Below are 15,783 nucleotides of genomic sequence, written 5' to 3' on the forward strand. Positions count from 1 at the left end.
AGTACGTGGATATAGAACCATGTAGATGGGTAGAGGGGGTGCACTTGAGAGTTCTCTTCTGATGACTTTTATTTTTTCTCAGCAGCTGACAGTCATGATGGGATGGGTGCTATGAATATTTGAGATGAGAGGAGAAAATGTGCAATTGTCATCTAGATGAGGAGAGTGAACTAACTGGAGGGTATGGCAGCAATGCCAAGCAGCACTAAGGACCGGCTGAGATTTAGCCATGCATTTAAGGTGGAGCCAGTCGTCATGGTTGTGTGTTTTGTCTTAGCCACTTTTAGCTTCTTGGTGTAGGAATGGAATTGGCAGTTTGCTCTATTTACCTGGTGTTTCATTATGCCCAGTAATTCCTTCAGTTGACATATAATTAGTGAGACAGGAGTTACATGAGTCTTGGGCTAGTGCCTGCTATGATTTCCTATGGCCTGAAAGAATTTGGGGAAGGGCCCCTTTTGGAACACCTGGTACAGGTGCTAGTTGAGTTCTAGGTGTCATTTATCTTTCTAATGTGATTCCCTTGAGAGCTTTAAGACTGAAAAATCTTTCTGTCTGCAAATGACTTTTGGCAAAAGTTCAAAGTTCCCTCATTTTTTTTGACATTAACATATAGCATTAGAAAGTATTTACATGTTTATTCCCCAGTAGATATTTAAATTATTTACATTAACGTTGCCTGTTAATGTTGAATTACAGACATTTCCTTTGTTTTCTAATATAATTGATCTAGTTCTTTAAATGTTTACATTGTGCAGCTTCATGACTATGAAGTATTAGGGAGTAAGATACAATATTTCATAAATATTGAAAATTGAACTTCAGAAATGAAGCTTGTAAAATCCAGTTTGGTCATATCTTCTGTTATGAAATGAATAGACTATTTTATATTTACATGAGATTATGGAAGAAAATCTGCAAGTAAAAATGTTAGATAATTTTAAGATTAATGCTTTTCTAAAATAACATTATAAACTAACTCAATATAGGCTTTTGTTGAAGTAAATGTAAGGGAAGGTAAATCTTTTGTATAATATGTTGGAAAAAATCTGGTCTGCAGATGGAAAGTGAATTGATTGGTGCGCATAAATGAAAAAGTTCAAAAGCTGAGTCCAGTGTCAGGTGCCACTGGGCGAAAGTTTTGATTCTCCATCTCTGTGATTCTGTTCTGTCTGACACCCAGCGGCTTTGCACTCACGTGGATTTCAGCACATTTCCACGTCACACTGTCCTTTCAAACTGTGCTCTGCAGTATTTGTAACACGTAAGAAAACTTTTTCCTTCCATATCTTGTTATTAAACTTCTTTACATTTAGCTTATGCTCTTGTATATTTATATATCCATCTTTAATATATACACACACATTTAGTGTATGCTTTTCTGTATTAAAGAACACGTGCTCTTCTGTAGCATATTTGTATTTAATGATTTGGGGGCTGTAAGCAGATACAATAGTATCATTTAAAATGATTCTCTTATTTTTATTTTGCAAAGTTGTTATATAATGTAGGAAGAATTTTTTTCTGTTACTTACATACCTTTTAATTTACATGATTTTTCTCTCAAACTATTGGTTTCAAAAGGTTTTATCATGGACTGAAAGTTATCATATCCCTTAAATTCACAGCTTTTACTTTGACGAGAAATACTCTTATTACTTTTTGTAAAAAAAAAACAATTTCGGCTCTTATGATTTAGGTCATTTTTGTAGCAGATGAGCCAACTAGAATTTATAATGATTTTTAACAGCAGAAGGAACTCAATGTATGTGCATAATAATACATATACACTGGACTGCCGGCATATCCTTTAGGTATTAAAATGAGACTGTGTAGGATGTAGCTGACTGACAGTCTTATTTTGTGGCTTTTAAATTTTAAACTGCTTTTATTTAAATATTGGAAACATGGTTAGGTTCTTTTTTGTGTGTGTGTGATTGTTATTTATTCATTCCAGTATTTTAAATGCAGTTTTTCAAGTGTGTGTTGACAGGGTCTGATTGGTGGTGGTGGTGGTGGTGGTGGTGGTGGGGTGGGTGTGGGTGTGTGTGTGTGTGTGTGTGTGTGTGTGTGTGTGCGTGAATGTAGTTTTAGTTCCTTTTTTAAATAATAGAAAAAGTAATAAAACTTGGTGAACCCTAATTTTATTTCCAAATGTAAGAAAGAAGATAGATCAAAATATTTTCTATTTTATTCTAACATAGGAGATATAGGATAAACACTTACTCTTTGATTAAAACTCTTTGCATTGGTTTGGTTTAAATTTCTCTTGCAAATGTAAAAAATATAATGTTTTCCCAAAAACCTTACAAAGATTTTAAACCTTATGGGACTTGCCAAGGTAATTGCTGTATTTAAATTCAATTAACTTCTTCCTTGTAGTAACTACCACAGGAATTCCTTTTATAAAAGAAGGTTCTTTTTTAAGAAACTGGAAAATTATTTTTCTGAGTTTAGAGAGAAAGTTATGTCGTTTTCATGCTGTCGTTATAGAGACATTTCATATCTCTATCACTTCTGCTGATATTTAACGAAAAAGTAAGAATGTTAGGGTTTGGGAAAAGATGCACTGTCTTATTTAACCTCAGTATTTCTTTTTTTGCAAGCTTACATAGGGAAGGATTCAGCTAAAAGCCATTGCCTAAAAATGTGAAGTTAATATTAATTCTTGAGTAAAGTTAGAAAGCTATATAACTTTGTAAAATTTTGAGTCTGGGCATGAAACCAAGTAGGAGAAAAATATAATTAAGGATTTCTTTTGCCTTCAAATATCTGAAAGAAAAAAGAAAAAGAAAATAAAGGCATTAAAAATTGTAACAGATAAAAGTCAGGGCAAGTTTAAAAGTTGTTTTCAGTCAGATCTGAGTAGTATTTTATGCTAAACTATATTATCTGTGTTTAAAGCCGAGCCTAGTAATTTGAACCATGAAAATAAGGCACTTTCACCACTAATCACAGTGTATTGATTGCAGGCCTGTTATTACGTTGGTTTGTTTAGCTTTTTTCTTTCTCAAAGTGAATTCCATAGATCACCCACGCTGGCATTACTTGGGGTGATTAGGGAAAAAAAAATCCCTATCTCCACCAACCTGTTGAATTAGAATATGTGATGGATGGGCCTCAGGAGTTTCCTTTTTAAAATTAAGGCATTTAAAATTAAGAAATATCAGATGTGTGAATGTGTAAAACTCACACATATATACACATAGTTTAAAGCATAATAATAAACACCACTGTGCCCACCATCCAGCTTTAAAATTAGAGTGCGATATTCAACTAGTAGTTAAACGTCTACTTTATGTAGACGCTATTTTCTGCTAGCGGGAATAGAAAGGATAATACGATTTGGTGCCTGCCTTCAGGAAGTCCACATTTAGTGTGACATTACACTATCAAAATCTCTATTTCATGTTACAAATCTCACAAAAATAAGCAAAACAGAGTGGAATAGCTTTGTATTGACCCATATCATCAAATTATTATTTTCTTTTTTTTGCATAGAAAAAATCAAAATGCACCCCAAGTGAGTTCAGCCCCACCAGCTGTGTGGGACAAGCCAGAACTTCAGTTTAAGGATCTGCGCTGTGTTCGCTTCTTGTAGGCATAAGGCTGTGCTCTCTTCTAGTCTGGGGATAAGACAATGTGCTTCTTTTAATGTGAACATGTTTAGCTGGCATTTTGATTATATTTTAGTTAGCAGGTTGAAGGATTTTAGAACCCTTTGATAGTAGTGTAGAATTCCAACTACATTTTAAAGAAAAACTTTTGATTTCAGGTATGGTAGAAAAGTAACAAATTAAAAGAGTGTGTGTGTGTGTGTGTGTGTGTGTGTGTGTGTGTGTGTGTAATTTCATCAATGGGGTTAGTGTCCAAATTTCTTCAAAGACAATTTAAGAATGTCTCCTGTGCAAAGAAAATTATTACATGTGGTGAACTCTGTAAGTCATAGACGAAGGTCATGGCTCTCTGAGTGTATTTAAAAGAGGGTTCCTGTCTGCTTGGAAAGCAAATGAAGCACTCATTACTAACTTTAAAGATATTGCTATGAGGATTTTTGCTACAGGTGAAAGATCAAGACCATCACAGTCCAAACGGAGACCAAAGTTCAATTTCTGGCTTATGGGGAGGGCGAGGGTAGGGGCCTGAAACATTTCAGGGTTATTTTGCATTATCAGTGGGGAGTTGATCTTGCTAATCCAATGCATGAAGATAAAAGTCATTGAAACATTTATAAAGGCATTTAGAGTAGATCTGATGAGCAGAGAGAGAACTGGAAGTGAGATGGAAATCCGATCTGTCAGTCACTTGTCTCAGCCTCAGGAATCACTTAGCCTTTCTGTGCCTTACCTTTCTCTTCTGCTAAATGGGGTGGGTTACTGCTTTTGCTTGCAGTGGAAGTTTAGTGGCATCTGGGAGGAATCGTCTGTGTGAAAAAGGCTGGCAGCATTGAGCCCTCTGGCAAGCTGGCAGAGGTACACTTTTTACCATCCAGCCTCCAGTGCTGTCTGGGAAATGACAAGTTTCTTTTTCATTGACAGATGAAAGAGCGAAAGTAAGAGCAGCAGCAGCAGCGGCAAGACAGTCCGTGTCCCTACTCTTCCATACCTACCTTTTAACTTCAGAATCATCTTCTGGGTTGGATTAGCATTCTTAGGATAACTAGAAAGAGTTGACTGTGTTTGTTTTAAACTGCTATAAAACTTGCATGAAACATACTTAGATTTCCCAAGACTTTTGTATATTATTTTGAATTCTCTCATTTAGCCTCTTAATGCCTCTCAGATTGTCTTTCATTTCTATCTCTTTAACCAAAAGAGTCTTCTTAGTGGTTGGCAGGGATTTCCGTTCAGCTAATCCAGTGGCTGATTCTCAGTTCTCATCCTCCGTGACCTAATTGCAGCCTTTGACACTGTGGTTACCCCCCTCCAAAGTCCCGTTGCTTCCCTGACCCTTTCCTCTCCTAGTTTTCTTCCTACATCTCTCATCACTCCTTTTCTTCCTGTCTAATTCCTCTCCCATCCCAATGCGAGTGTCTTCTAAGGTCTTGATCTTCAAACACCTGATTTAGCATTGCTGAATTCCTGTTTCTGAGTCCTTTTTCTCTCTATAGTTGAAGTCATTTGACCCCTACCTTTGGGTCTAGCTCTGCCTCAGACATAAGGACCAGTCCTGATTTTGGGCGAGAAGTGTTTAAACAACACCCACTTAACATGCTGTGGCACGAGATCACCACTCTTACTGCCAGGCCAGCTGACCCCTAGCAAGGATACACTTGCCAAGGAATCAGAGCAGGTGCTCCATGTCTGCTTTGACCAGTACTCACCTGGTGGTCTGAGTGGTCACCAGGTTGGTCCTGGACCACTGAGCCTTGGTTTTGTCATCCTCGGGACAATAGTATTTGCGTCCTTATTTCACAAGATTGCTCACAGGGATCTCATGCAATCTCATGCAGAAGTCCCTGTAAATTGTGCGAGAACATATCAAGCAAGCATCAGCGTCCTCATCATTGCCGAGGTTTGCCACTGATGGAATCACCTGGTTTTCTGAGTCATCATCACTGCTTTCTCAAGAATTTGATCTTCTGAGTTCACTCACTCACTCTCTTTATTCGTTTATCTGGAAATATATGTTGAGCACTTGCTATAGCTTGCTATGGATAGTGCCTTCATAGAATTTTCAGTTTAGTAAAAATATGAAACATAAACAGTAAATTATATAAGGTAGTTGGTGTCTAAATTTACAAGATGGTGGCTTTTTAAATAAATATAATAAATTGGCGAATCTCAGTTTATTGGTTTGTGTTAGAGGTCCTCAATATCTTTGTACAGAAATTTCAGATAACCAAGATTACTCCTTCTGGAAGCTAAAGGGCAAATTAGTAATGGAAAGATTGCTTTGGGGATTTCGAACCAGATAAAGGATTTTCAGGATGTTTCCTCTAAACTGTGAAGACTGGGAAACCACTCCAGTTCTATCCCACAAAAAATTAAATAAAAACAAACCACAAAAGCAGGTACCATTGAACAGTTCTCCATAGATATTGAAATTTTGTTATTGTCTAATTCCCTTTTAATATCAGGATGTCTGCATATATTATGACTCATCTAAAACAGATTTCGATAATTCGATTTAGTTCGATTAGTTACATTTTAAATATTAGACTTTTTTTTAGAGAGGCACTCTGGGTCTTTTAGTGATTTTGAAGAAACATGAGTCTAAATAACACACATAACTTTTCTCTTAATCTTATGTAATTGATGTTCATACTTGTTGTATCTTATTATAGAGAATTTGATTATTTTTATGTTTATTTCCAAATTCTGGGCATGTACTTATTTTAGGTCTGGTGGCTTATCTGTGTATTGACTACAGGCCGGTTACACATGTATTTGTTTGTATTTACAGAATTGTTACTATTGAAAACAGAAGACTTATTCACAGTAATTTACTATACCATGGAGTAATATAGAAATATCAATAAGTTAAATCTGAGAATATTTGGCTTTTAAAACTTTACTTGCTTTATGAAGACATCAGGCTGTGTCTTCGAAGTATCTAACGAGAACACCTGCTCGGTGCAATAAGATTTTTCAAGCGGATTATTCATGCCCAAGGATACTTGGATCTAAAATAACGGTCTGAATATATGCAGTGGGACTGAGCTGCATTCTAATCAAGTGCCAAGATATTGGACTTGAAGGGCCTTCTAAATGAGTGCTTTGCATTTTTTTTTAAACACAACCCACAGATAGAAACGGAAAAGTTTCCAAAGTACAGTTACTCTTTGCGTAATTCACTCTCTCCTCTCCTGTCTTCCCTTCTCCCCTTCTCACTCCACCTTGCCTTCCTTTCTCCTTTTCTTCCCTTCCTTTTTCTTCTCTCTCTTTCATTTTGGAACAACAACAACAAAAATGCCAATCAGCATTCACTAAATTGATTTTGTGAACTATAGGTTGAAAAACACTACCCTACCCTGTAGTGGAAATCACCATCCATAGTCCCTCTTGAGTCAGCTCCTCTGATCTTCTGGACAAACTCTTGGCCTCTGGTCTGTTCTCAGGGGGATTCCTGGCCTCCTGTTACTTGGAGACGATTCCTTTGGTCTTGGCTCTCAGAGCACTTTGAGAACTTTGTGTTCCTGATAACTTCTTTTGTTGCTTGTGGTCAGCTCACTTGGCCATTCTGCTCCTATAATAGCGACCCCCTCATCCCTCAGTATCGACTGGTTGAAGTCCTGCCCATTAGTCAAGGCCCAGCTCAAACATCATTTTCCTCTCAAGAAGCCTTTGCAGATGCCCAGTCAGAATCAACCTTTTCTTCCTTCCACAATAGAATACTTTTTTGGTACCTCTGTTGTGACACTCACCCTTAACCAGGTATTTTTGTATGTATTTGACTCTCCAGTCAATTTTTGAATTTTCTTTGCAGGAACTGCTTTTCTTTGTATCTCTTTAGTGCAATGCAAGAGTATCCGTAATAAAAATGGCAGAGAATTTGGGAAACTAGAGGATGACTCCAGTTTTATCAGTTGTATAATGATCCCAACAGAGTTAAGAACAGTGATTAAGTCACTTACATTGCAGTAATTTCCATAACTGTACGTCCTCAATCTCTCTTTCAAGGATCTTTTCGTAATTTACTGTGCCAGAATAAAGTGGGATAGAATTGAACAATGTTCTGTCTGAATTAGACATATTTTCTCATTGATGCAAGTACATTGTAGATCCTGTTAAGAGAGATTATTGTGGGAAGTATATGGAGTTTATGCTCCGTAGTGTTTCTCATTTAATGATCCTTCAGATATGCACTCAGAGACAGTGTTATTACAAAGCTTCCATCTAATTACGATTACCTTGAGTTTACACCGGTTTGAAAATGGTATACTTTCCCAAACAGGCATACCATGACAGTTTAATTCTGGAAAATAGTCTGAGAAGTTACCTATGTGACATAAAGCATATTTATATATTTATACATATGTCGACGTAAGAAACATCCAAACCTATAGAGAATTTTTATGAGTTTATTTGAGCCAAACTGACAATTGCCAGGAAACAAAATCTCAATGGATTGAGAAAAATGCTCCAGAGAATGGCAATTTTGCAGCTTATTTTATACTTTAGAATAAAAGGAGGAGAAAAGGAGAGATACATGAAATCCATTGGTGGTAGATTAAAGGGGAGGGAAAAAGCAAAGCAGAGAAATCTTTGAGATTAGATAAAAAGGCAAAATAGAGAAACACACACTTCTTTTCCATTGTTGGGCACAGGAGCGTTAATAACACTTAAAGCACACAGATATGGTACCTGGGGAGCCAGATAAAGGAGAGGTTATTGGCCTTGTGCTCTGGTGCCTGTGGTTGTGCAATGATGGGCTGGGCAAGATTACGCTGACATTTCAAAGGTATGTTATCTTAGATGTAAAAGGACAATAGCCTCGCTTATGGTGAAGGTGGACATTTGTCAAGGAAGCTACAGCCCTAAGACGTGACTGCCCTCCGTGACTCACTTTTAGTTAGGAATTTCTATGTTCAGACCATTTTATGTGGTTACCTTCGGCCTCTGCATTTGTAAGACCCACCATGCAGGCCTCCCCTGAATTTGTCAGGTTTAATATGTGGCCCTTTTTCATCCACATATACTAATCTTTTTAAAGTGCATAGCGAGTTAGCTCATGAAAAATGCTCTCGACTTTTGTGGCCTTCCCTTCTCAGGGACAGTGGGGACCGATATGCCTTAACTCTCACTTGCATTTACATTAAATCCTCATAGGCCATCATAAATACTCTTTGCATTTGTGCATGGAGTCGTTAGCATGCATTTATTCTTTTTCCTTCTCCAAAGTTTGATATTTCTAGTTTCTCGACAGTTTTAGTTTCCAACTGTTCTGCTGTTTAAGTTTGCAAACTTGCTCTTAAAGGTGGCTTACATAGTCACATTTTCATATGAAAAATGAAAGTTGGCATTAAAATTAAAACAGGATGTTCCACGCTCAAGTAGTCTATAAAGAGAGACGTAAATTCTGTTGGTTTGATATTATCTTTTTGTAGATAGCCGAAAATAAAATTTTTGTTGGAGGAATTATGTGGCTCTTTAAAGTTTTGTAAATTTTCCAATTGCATTTGAAATACTTCTGAGGTTTAAAAAAAAAAAAGAGCTTATTTAAGAAACAGTTTGCCTGTGGTTGATGAAGTTTTACAACCTTAGGCCCAATTCATTATAGATTGATTATCGATAGAGAAAGAGGAAAGAAGTTAATTGAGTCAGAAGCTTGTTTGCTAAATAAAAGAGCCTTTTACCTGTTGGGAGAAGCCAAACCTCAGGTTTTACAAAGCTTCTTAGAAATGTGAAGAAATGCTAGCATTTTTCTGTACTTTCCTAGTTTCTGACCTAGAAGGGAAAAAAGGGCACAGCAGGACGATGGAATGACTCAGAACTGCAACAATTCACAATTCTGGGAAGCACTCTTCATTTCGTGGACAATTCCTCTCCCCTAAGTGGATTTAGCTAACTGCTAACCCACACAGTACGAGATGACTGTGATCACACAGTATGTGCTTGCCATCAAAATAATAAGAATAGCAAGTGCTTTTATAGAGCATGATCTGTGTCAGTCTTTATCCTCAGTGCCTACGTATATTAATTCCTTTAATCTTTATAACAGCATTTTGAGATAGGTATAATTATTATCCTCATTTTATAGATGAGAAAACTGACACAAATAGAGATTAGGAAACTAGTTCAGGGTTATATAGCAAAGAAGAGGAAGGACTGGCATATAAGACCAGGCACTCTGCTGTCAACGCCTGTGCTCCCAGCCTGCCCTCAACACTGCAGGTAGGACAGGTGATGCTAAAACTCTCCACCTACACGTGGCTTAGTGCCCAAACTACCTAGGTGAGAAAAATGAAGGTTGACCTAGGAACAGATCAAAAAGGCAGTAGTTAGGTTAAAATGGTCCCTAAGAAGTTGTGCAGGTACTGATTGTTCTGTTTGACTGCAGGCCTCACTTTGGAGGCTTTGCCATCTTGCACCAGTTCCCTGTGGTATTCACTCCGTCAAGGCACCCATCACACACAGCATTGTGAATGCCCACGTGTCTCAGGCTTTCGTTAGCGGCAGGAAGTATCTCTCTTATTCACAGTTGTATCCTCTGTGTCTAGTGCAGTATTTGGCATATATTGGGACACAGTAAATATATTTGAATACATTAATATTTTGAAGGAATTTATTTAAATCTGGCCCTATCAGTGTCTCGATTTAAGTATGTTCATTAAGGCAGTAAGTAATTCGTATCCAGTTTTACTTTTCCCATATTAAATAAACTTTTATAGAAAAATCGTAAAATTTTATAGAAAAATTAAGATGCATACTTTGCTGTCTCTAGTAATATTTTTACTTCTCTCAATTATTCACACCTCTTCTGCTTTGTCTAAGCATCAGCAGCCACAGCCATTTACATGGTGGCAACCTACAAAATGGCTGACATAATGCCTGGAAGGAAATAAAAGACTTTTATGTGGTTGATTTGGCCTGGAAGGAAACAAAGGACTTCTATAAATTTGATCTTGCATTTTCAAACCTAATAAGTGATGAAAAACATACACAGACATTTTAGTAGCTAAGTGGGACCTTTAGTCTGTTTTCTTTTTACTTTAATTATGGATGATCTTAAACTCTCTAACCAAGTAAATATCTCATGTAGGAAAAATTATTTTGACATTAGAAGACATTAGTAGATACTTGATTCTTTTGAATGAATAATGAGGTAAACTTTCTTTTCCTTATTTAAAATAAATAATGATTTCTCTTTGGAAGTTTCAGTATATATAGAATTAAAAAGTATATGAAACTACTTCTTTAGGTCATCTATTGTGATAAATACATCTTAAATTAATTTACGTAGCTCATGAAACGCTTTTACCTGTATTTTCTCTTTTTAACATCCCAACGATGATGTGAAGTAGATAGGACTGGTATTTTATATTCCTGATTTTTGTAGTTGTTTGTTCTTGGAAGTGATAGGCTTTCAGGTTCTCTCCCAGTGGTTCGGGCATTTTTTTGAGAGGCCTCCCCAGTGGGGTTAAGATAACAAACTGGTTGGAAGATCCAAGAGAATGGGTCTGACGGAAGGGGTGCTGCTCTCAAACCCTGTCCCAGTGGCCTGGTCAATGCAACATACTTACCTGCATGTGGGAGCAAGGAGTGCAGGCTGGTCGAGGAAGCCATACATTGTGGCTGACAATTTGGCTGTAAATGTTGCTTCCTTACACTGAGTTGGTGACAGAATTATAACTTTGCTGTGCCCCATAGATGTAAAATATGAATGGAATGACCAAACGCTTAGGTTGTGTGGGTGGGTCAAGGGCTCAGGTATGCCAAGCCTGTGCGTCATATATCACGGCAGTTGTAGCATTAAAAGAAAAGATCAACATTGCCCTAGCCACTGGACATTCTCCATATCCATCTGAGCAACTTTTATTCCCTTCAGGATGAGAAAGTGAAAGCAAAGTTGAGGTTTCCTACTACACCTCAAAAATGAGGGACCTTTTGTCTTGAATTTGTTTTGGTACCATAGATCCGAACTCTACCACCAAGAAGCCAGTCCCACCCAGGAACACAGCAGCAAATACATCCCTTTCAGGCAGATGTTATTTTGGTATCTGAAGCTGTGAGACACCATGCTTTCTCTTTAAATGTCACTTGCTTAAAGAGAAAAAATTAACTTCAATGTTAGAAACCCTATTAGTATATATCAACTTTCCTCCATATATATATATATACAATGGTGTGTGTGTGTGTGTATATATATATATATATATATATACACACACACACACACACACACCATTGATTAAGTTATATAAAATAGTTCCTGGCAATAGATATATGTTGTTTACTGTTATGATTCAATTAATGTATGTGAACATGCTTCGCAAATTATACAACATTATACAATTATGTTATTGCTATTAGACAACTGGCTTTTAAAAAAATTGTGGTTGGAAGGTTTGTTGAATATAGGTAATTGTTGATAAATTAATCATTGTTCTCTAGAAAGCTTGTTTGAATGACCTACAGTTTCTAGTTAAATATTGAATTGTCTTGCTGAATATTGTGTTACTACTTTTGGGGTTAGGAGTTAAATGTGATCTTTTCCACCTTGGTTTAAAACATCACAGTTTCCTCATGATACCTGAAAAAACATTTTCTCTCTTCCTTGCCTAAGTTGCTTCACACATTTCCTTCACCTCATAAGGCTGGGAAGAGAGAATACTCGATTTTTTAAAGCTTTATTTTTTATCTTTGTATTTTTAAAATTGGTGCCTTTATTTTTGGAGCGTCTCCTTTTCTCTTTCTTGTCCTTCTCTTCTTTTTCCTCCATCATCATCCCTCCCTCGCTCTTCTGGTGAATTTTAGTTCTTCCATGAACCAGGTCTTAACCAAGCTAGACTCTTTAGTAGGTCCCTGCACGATCCTCTGGACCTCGTTGTTGTCAGTGTCCTCACCATCATCTCGTCATTGTGTAGTCTTTTCCTCTGGGCATAGCTTTTGTCAGCCCACAGTGGGCCATCATCTTAGGTTTCCAAATCCTGCACCTGGCCTTACAATGACAAAAGTGTACGTGTTCCTGGCACTGTGTCCTCTTCCAGAGAAGTCAGTGTGGTCAGTCTGCTCCGACAGTAATCGTCTCTGGAGGTCTCTGGGACAGAAGCTTACCCTCGAGCCAGCTCTGAGGCATTCTGCCTTCAGCGCCAAGGTGTTAGGAAGCTTCTCCTGAATGTGTTATCCTCTCTTGCTCTGACCGCGGGCCCATGCTGCTGCTGTCATACGCCTTTGGGACTTTTAGGTGGTTACCTACTCTTTAAAGTGCTGCTTCCAAAGTCTCTTCAAAATGAATCTCTGCAGCTTTATGTGAATGTTGGAAATTGCAGGAGTCAAGGTGATGATGGCCAGCTGAGAGGAACCTGGGCTGTAACCGTAACTCTCAGAATCAAATCATATAATCTCCTTAAATGTCTTTCTGCATGAGTCTGGTCTGGGTGACAGGCCTTACAGAGAATTGGTTTGGTTCACTTCTTTGCTGCTTTTTTCCTACAGGTTTTTTTTTTTTTACCCCCCGCAGCAAGGGGTGGGGGTGGGGTCATAGAAAATTATTGACTTCAGTCCAAACCTCAAGTCTTGCTCTGCTCTCTGCATTGACTCAGTCTAAGCCAACATAGAATATTAACTTGTTGGGAGGGTCTGCCTGATTATTTAGTAAGTGATCATTTCATACTTAAGGAAATAATAGAAATTCACTGCGTTTCAAGGAAATGAATTGATTCCCTGTGTATGTCTCTTTAATTGGGTATTATTTTTCCAAATTGACCCAATTTTAAATTTCCTTCTTTTTTCATAGTGATGTATTGATAACTCTCACTCTTTTATCTGAATTATATGAATTAGATACTACTAATAGTAATGACTTTGTTTTCCCTTCTTAAAAACTCATTTATTTACTTGCAATAGTAATTGCATTTAAATATATCCTGGTTAATATATGTGTCAGACACCTCTGGTTGCTTTCTAATATCCATTCCCCCTTCATCTTTGAAACAGATCCCCAACTTTCAGCTAGGCACACAGTGACCAAGCTAACCATTGCGTTTACTGGACTTCCCGGTGTTCTAGTGGCCATATTCTGGACAGCAAAATAAATGGAAGTATTGTATATTACATCCAAGACATCTCCTTAGAAGTGGGTGGCACAGCCATCCTCTTTCCTTCCTCTATCTGCTTACTGGAATGTTATTTGATGGCTAGAGCTTGAGGAGCAATCTTAGGCCATGAGACAGCCTGCTAATGAGAGTGGAACAGCAAGAATAGGCCTCTGGGTCCTTTTGACTCTGGAGCAGCCTTGCCAGCCCTGGGTTGTCTACCTGTGGGCTTCTTCATGTAAAAGAGAAGTGAATACCTCTCTTGCATAAGCTGTTATAATTTGGCATATTTTCTTTTGTGTGCAGCCAAATTTAATCACAATTAATATAAAATATATGAGTATAATTCTCAAATAATAGAATATAATAAAATATACTTAACACTGGAACTACACTGAATATAATTCAAAATAATATGGTATTTAGAAGACGCCTGAAGAGATGAATTAATTCCTGGGTTCATTTATAACTTAATAGTGTGTAGTAGTCTAAAACATCTAACTGGTTGTTTTTAATTTTCTACCTCTTTTGATTCTTTTGGAAAAGCAGATTAATAGTGAGTAGTTTTGTTACTCTGCAGCGGTATTCCTAATTAAGTACAAAGCTCTAGACATCTAGGGGGATTTTTGGAAACATTCTTTCTGGAATCCATTTTGCTAATGTGTTCTGGGATTGATTTTGTGCACTTTTTTTTTTCATTTCTTGAATGATGATGATAGGATTATAAATTTAAGTGTGGTTGGTGATACTTTTCATAAACTTTATGCATCTTTAGTCAAGGAGGGACATTTTTAAAAATCTCTGAATTTCATTATCTTTGAGTTTTCATAATATTGTTTCTAATATAATTTTTAAAAAAATAGTGAATATATATAACATAAAATTTACCATTTAAACTACTTTGTAGTGTACAATTCAGTGGCATTAAATATATCACATTGTTGTGTAATCATCACCAGAACTTTTTCATCTTTTCAAAGTAAAACTCCATACCCATTAAACAGTAATTCCCCATTCTTCCCTCCCCTCAGCCCCTGGGGACCAATTTTCTCATTTTCTGTCTCTATGAATTTGACTGCTCTAGAAACCTCATATAAGTAGAATCATATGATATTCGTCTTTTTGTGACTGGCTTATTTCACTGTAACATAATTCTTTTGCTTTACTTGAGAAATTACTTAATTATAAGTGAATTATTATTGCCTAAGATTGTCTTTCTTACATTTATCTTCTGACAATTTCCATCTGTAGTGGAAATTATAATGGATGTTAACAGTGTTATGATAAAATAAGTTATTGGAATCATTAACTTATGAAGTACAGTATAAGGTAGAAGTCACAATATAGTTATGTGTTTTTAACATTATAAAGATAATTGAAATGTAAAACAAGGACTTTCTTTTAACAGTAGGTATGAGACAAATGAATTAGGTATTTTAGCAATCTGCTGAATTTTCTATCACTCTGTATAAGAACATGAGTGTTATATTCTAGTGTAACATTTGATTTAATATATTATCTGATGTATTGGAAGAAGATAAAGTGTGACTTTAGGATATAATGTTAAAGTTCACAGATTAGGCAGTTATCCCATTTGGCTTATATTTTATTTGTGTAACAAATGGTAAATTATTTTTTCTTTCTCAGAATGTCTAGATTTTGGAGATTGAACAATAACCTCTAAAAAGATATTAAGAAGTTGATGATAATTTGTTACTTTGGGAAAAATATCGGTGATCTTTGTCGCTTCAAAAATAACATTTTTTTCCTGAACCTTTTGTTTTAAAGCTTTATGCGACTTCTTGCTCCCACTTACTTTGTTTCCTCAGAGGCACGTTACAAAGTACACGTTAGTAAAACTTTTCTGGTAAATTATTAGCTGAGATTCTTTCAAAAAGTCTCAGTTAAAAGAAGAAGCAGGATAGGGAGCGGGCGTAATGAGAGGCATGCAACTGTATTTGCAAATCTGAGACATTATACCACAATTTTAGTGTAACCTTTCAGCTGACAATTAAAATCTTTGTTTTATCAGCCATCACCCAACCCTAACAGATGGGTGAAGAATTAATCTGATTTGTATTTTC

General features: G+C 36.6%; 1 protein-coding gene across 5 annotated transcripts in view; it reads left to right on the plus strand.

Annotated features, from left to right (window-relative positions):
* The window catches only part of SLC10A7 (solute carrier family 10 member 7), a 199,204-nt gene that overhangs the window by 19,080 nt on the left and 164,341 nt on the right, over nt 1-15,783 (plus strand). The window contains exon 5 of one of the 5 annotated variants that reach the window (XM_006906282.3): nt 4,539-7,670. The exons of the other annotated variants lie outside the window; for them this stretch is intronic. Coding sequence (XP_006906344.1) covers nt 4,539-4,556 — 18 coding nt within the window. The 3' untranslated portion in view covers nt 4,557-7,670. Of the gene's footprint in view, nt 1-4,538; nt 7,671-15,783 lie in introns of those variants that run through there. 5 annotated transcript variants of the gene reach the window in all.

Source organism: Pteropus alecto, unplaced genomic scaffold (assembly GCF_000325575.1).
Source record: "Pteropus alecto unplaced genomic scaffold, ASM32557v1 scaffold50, whole genome shotgun sequence".
Lineage (NCBI taxonomy): Eukaryota > Metazoa > Chordata > Mammalia > Chiroptera > Pteropodidae > Pteropus > Pteropus alecto.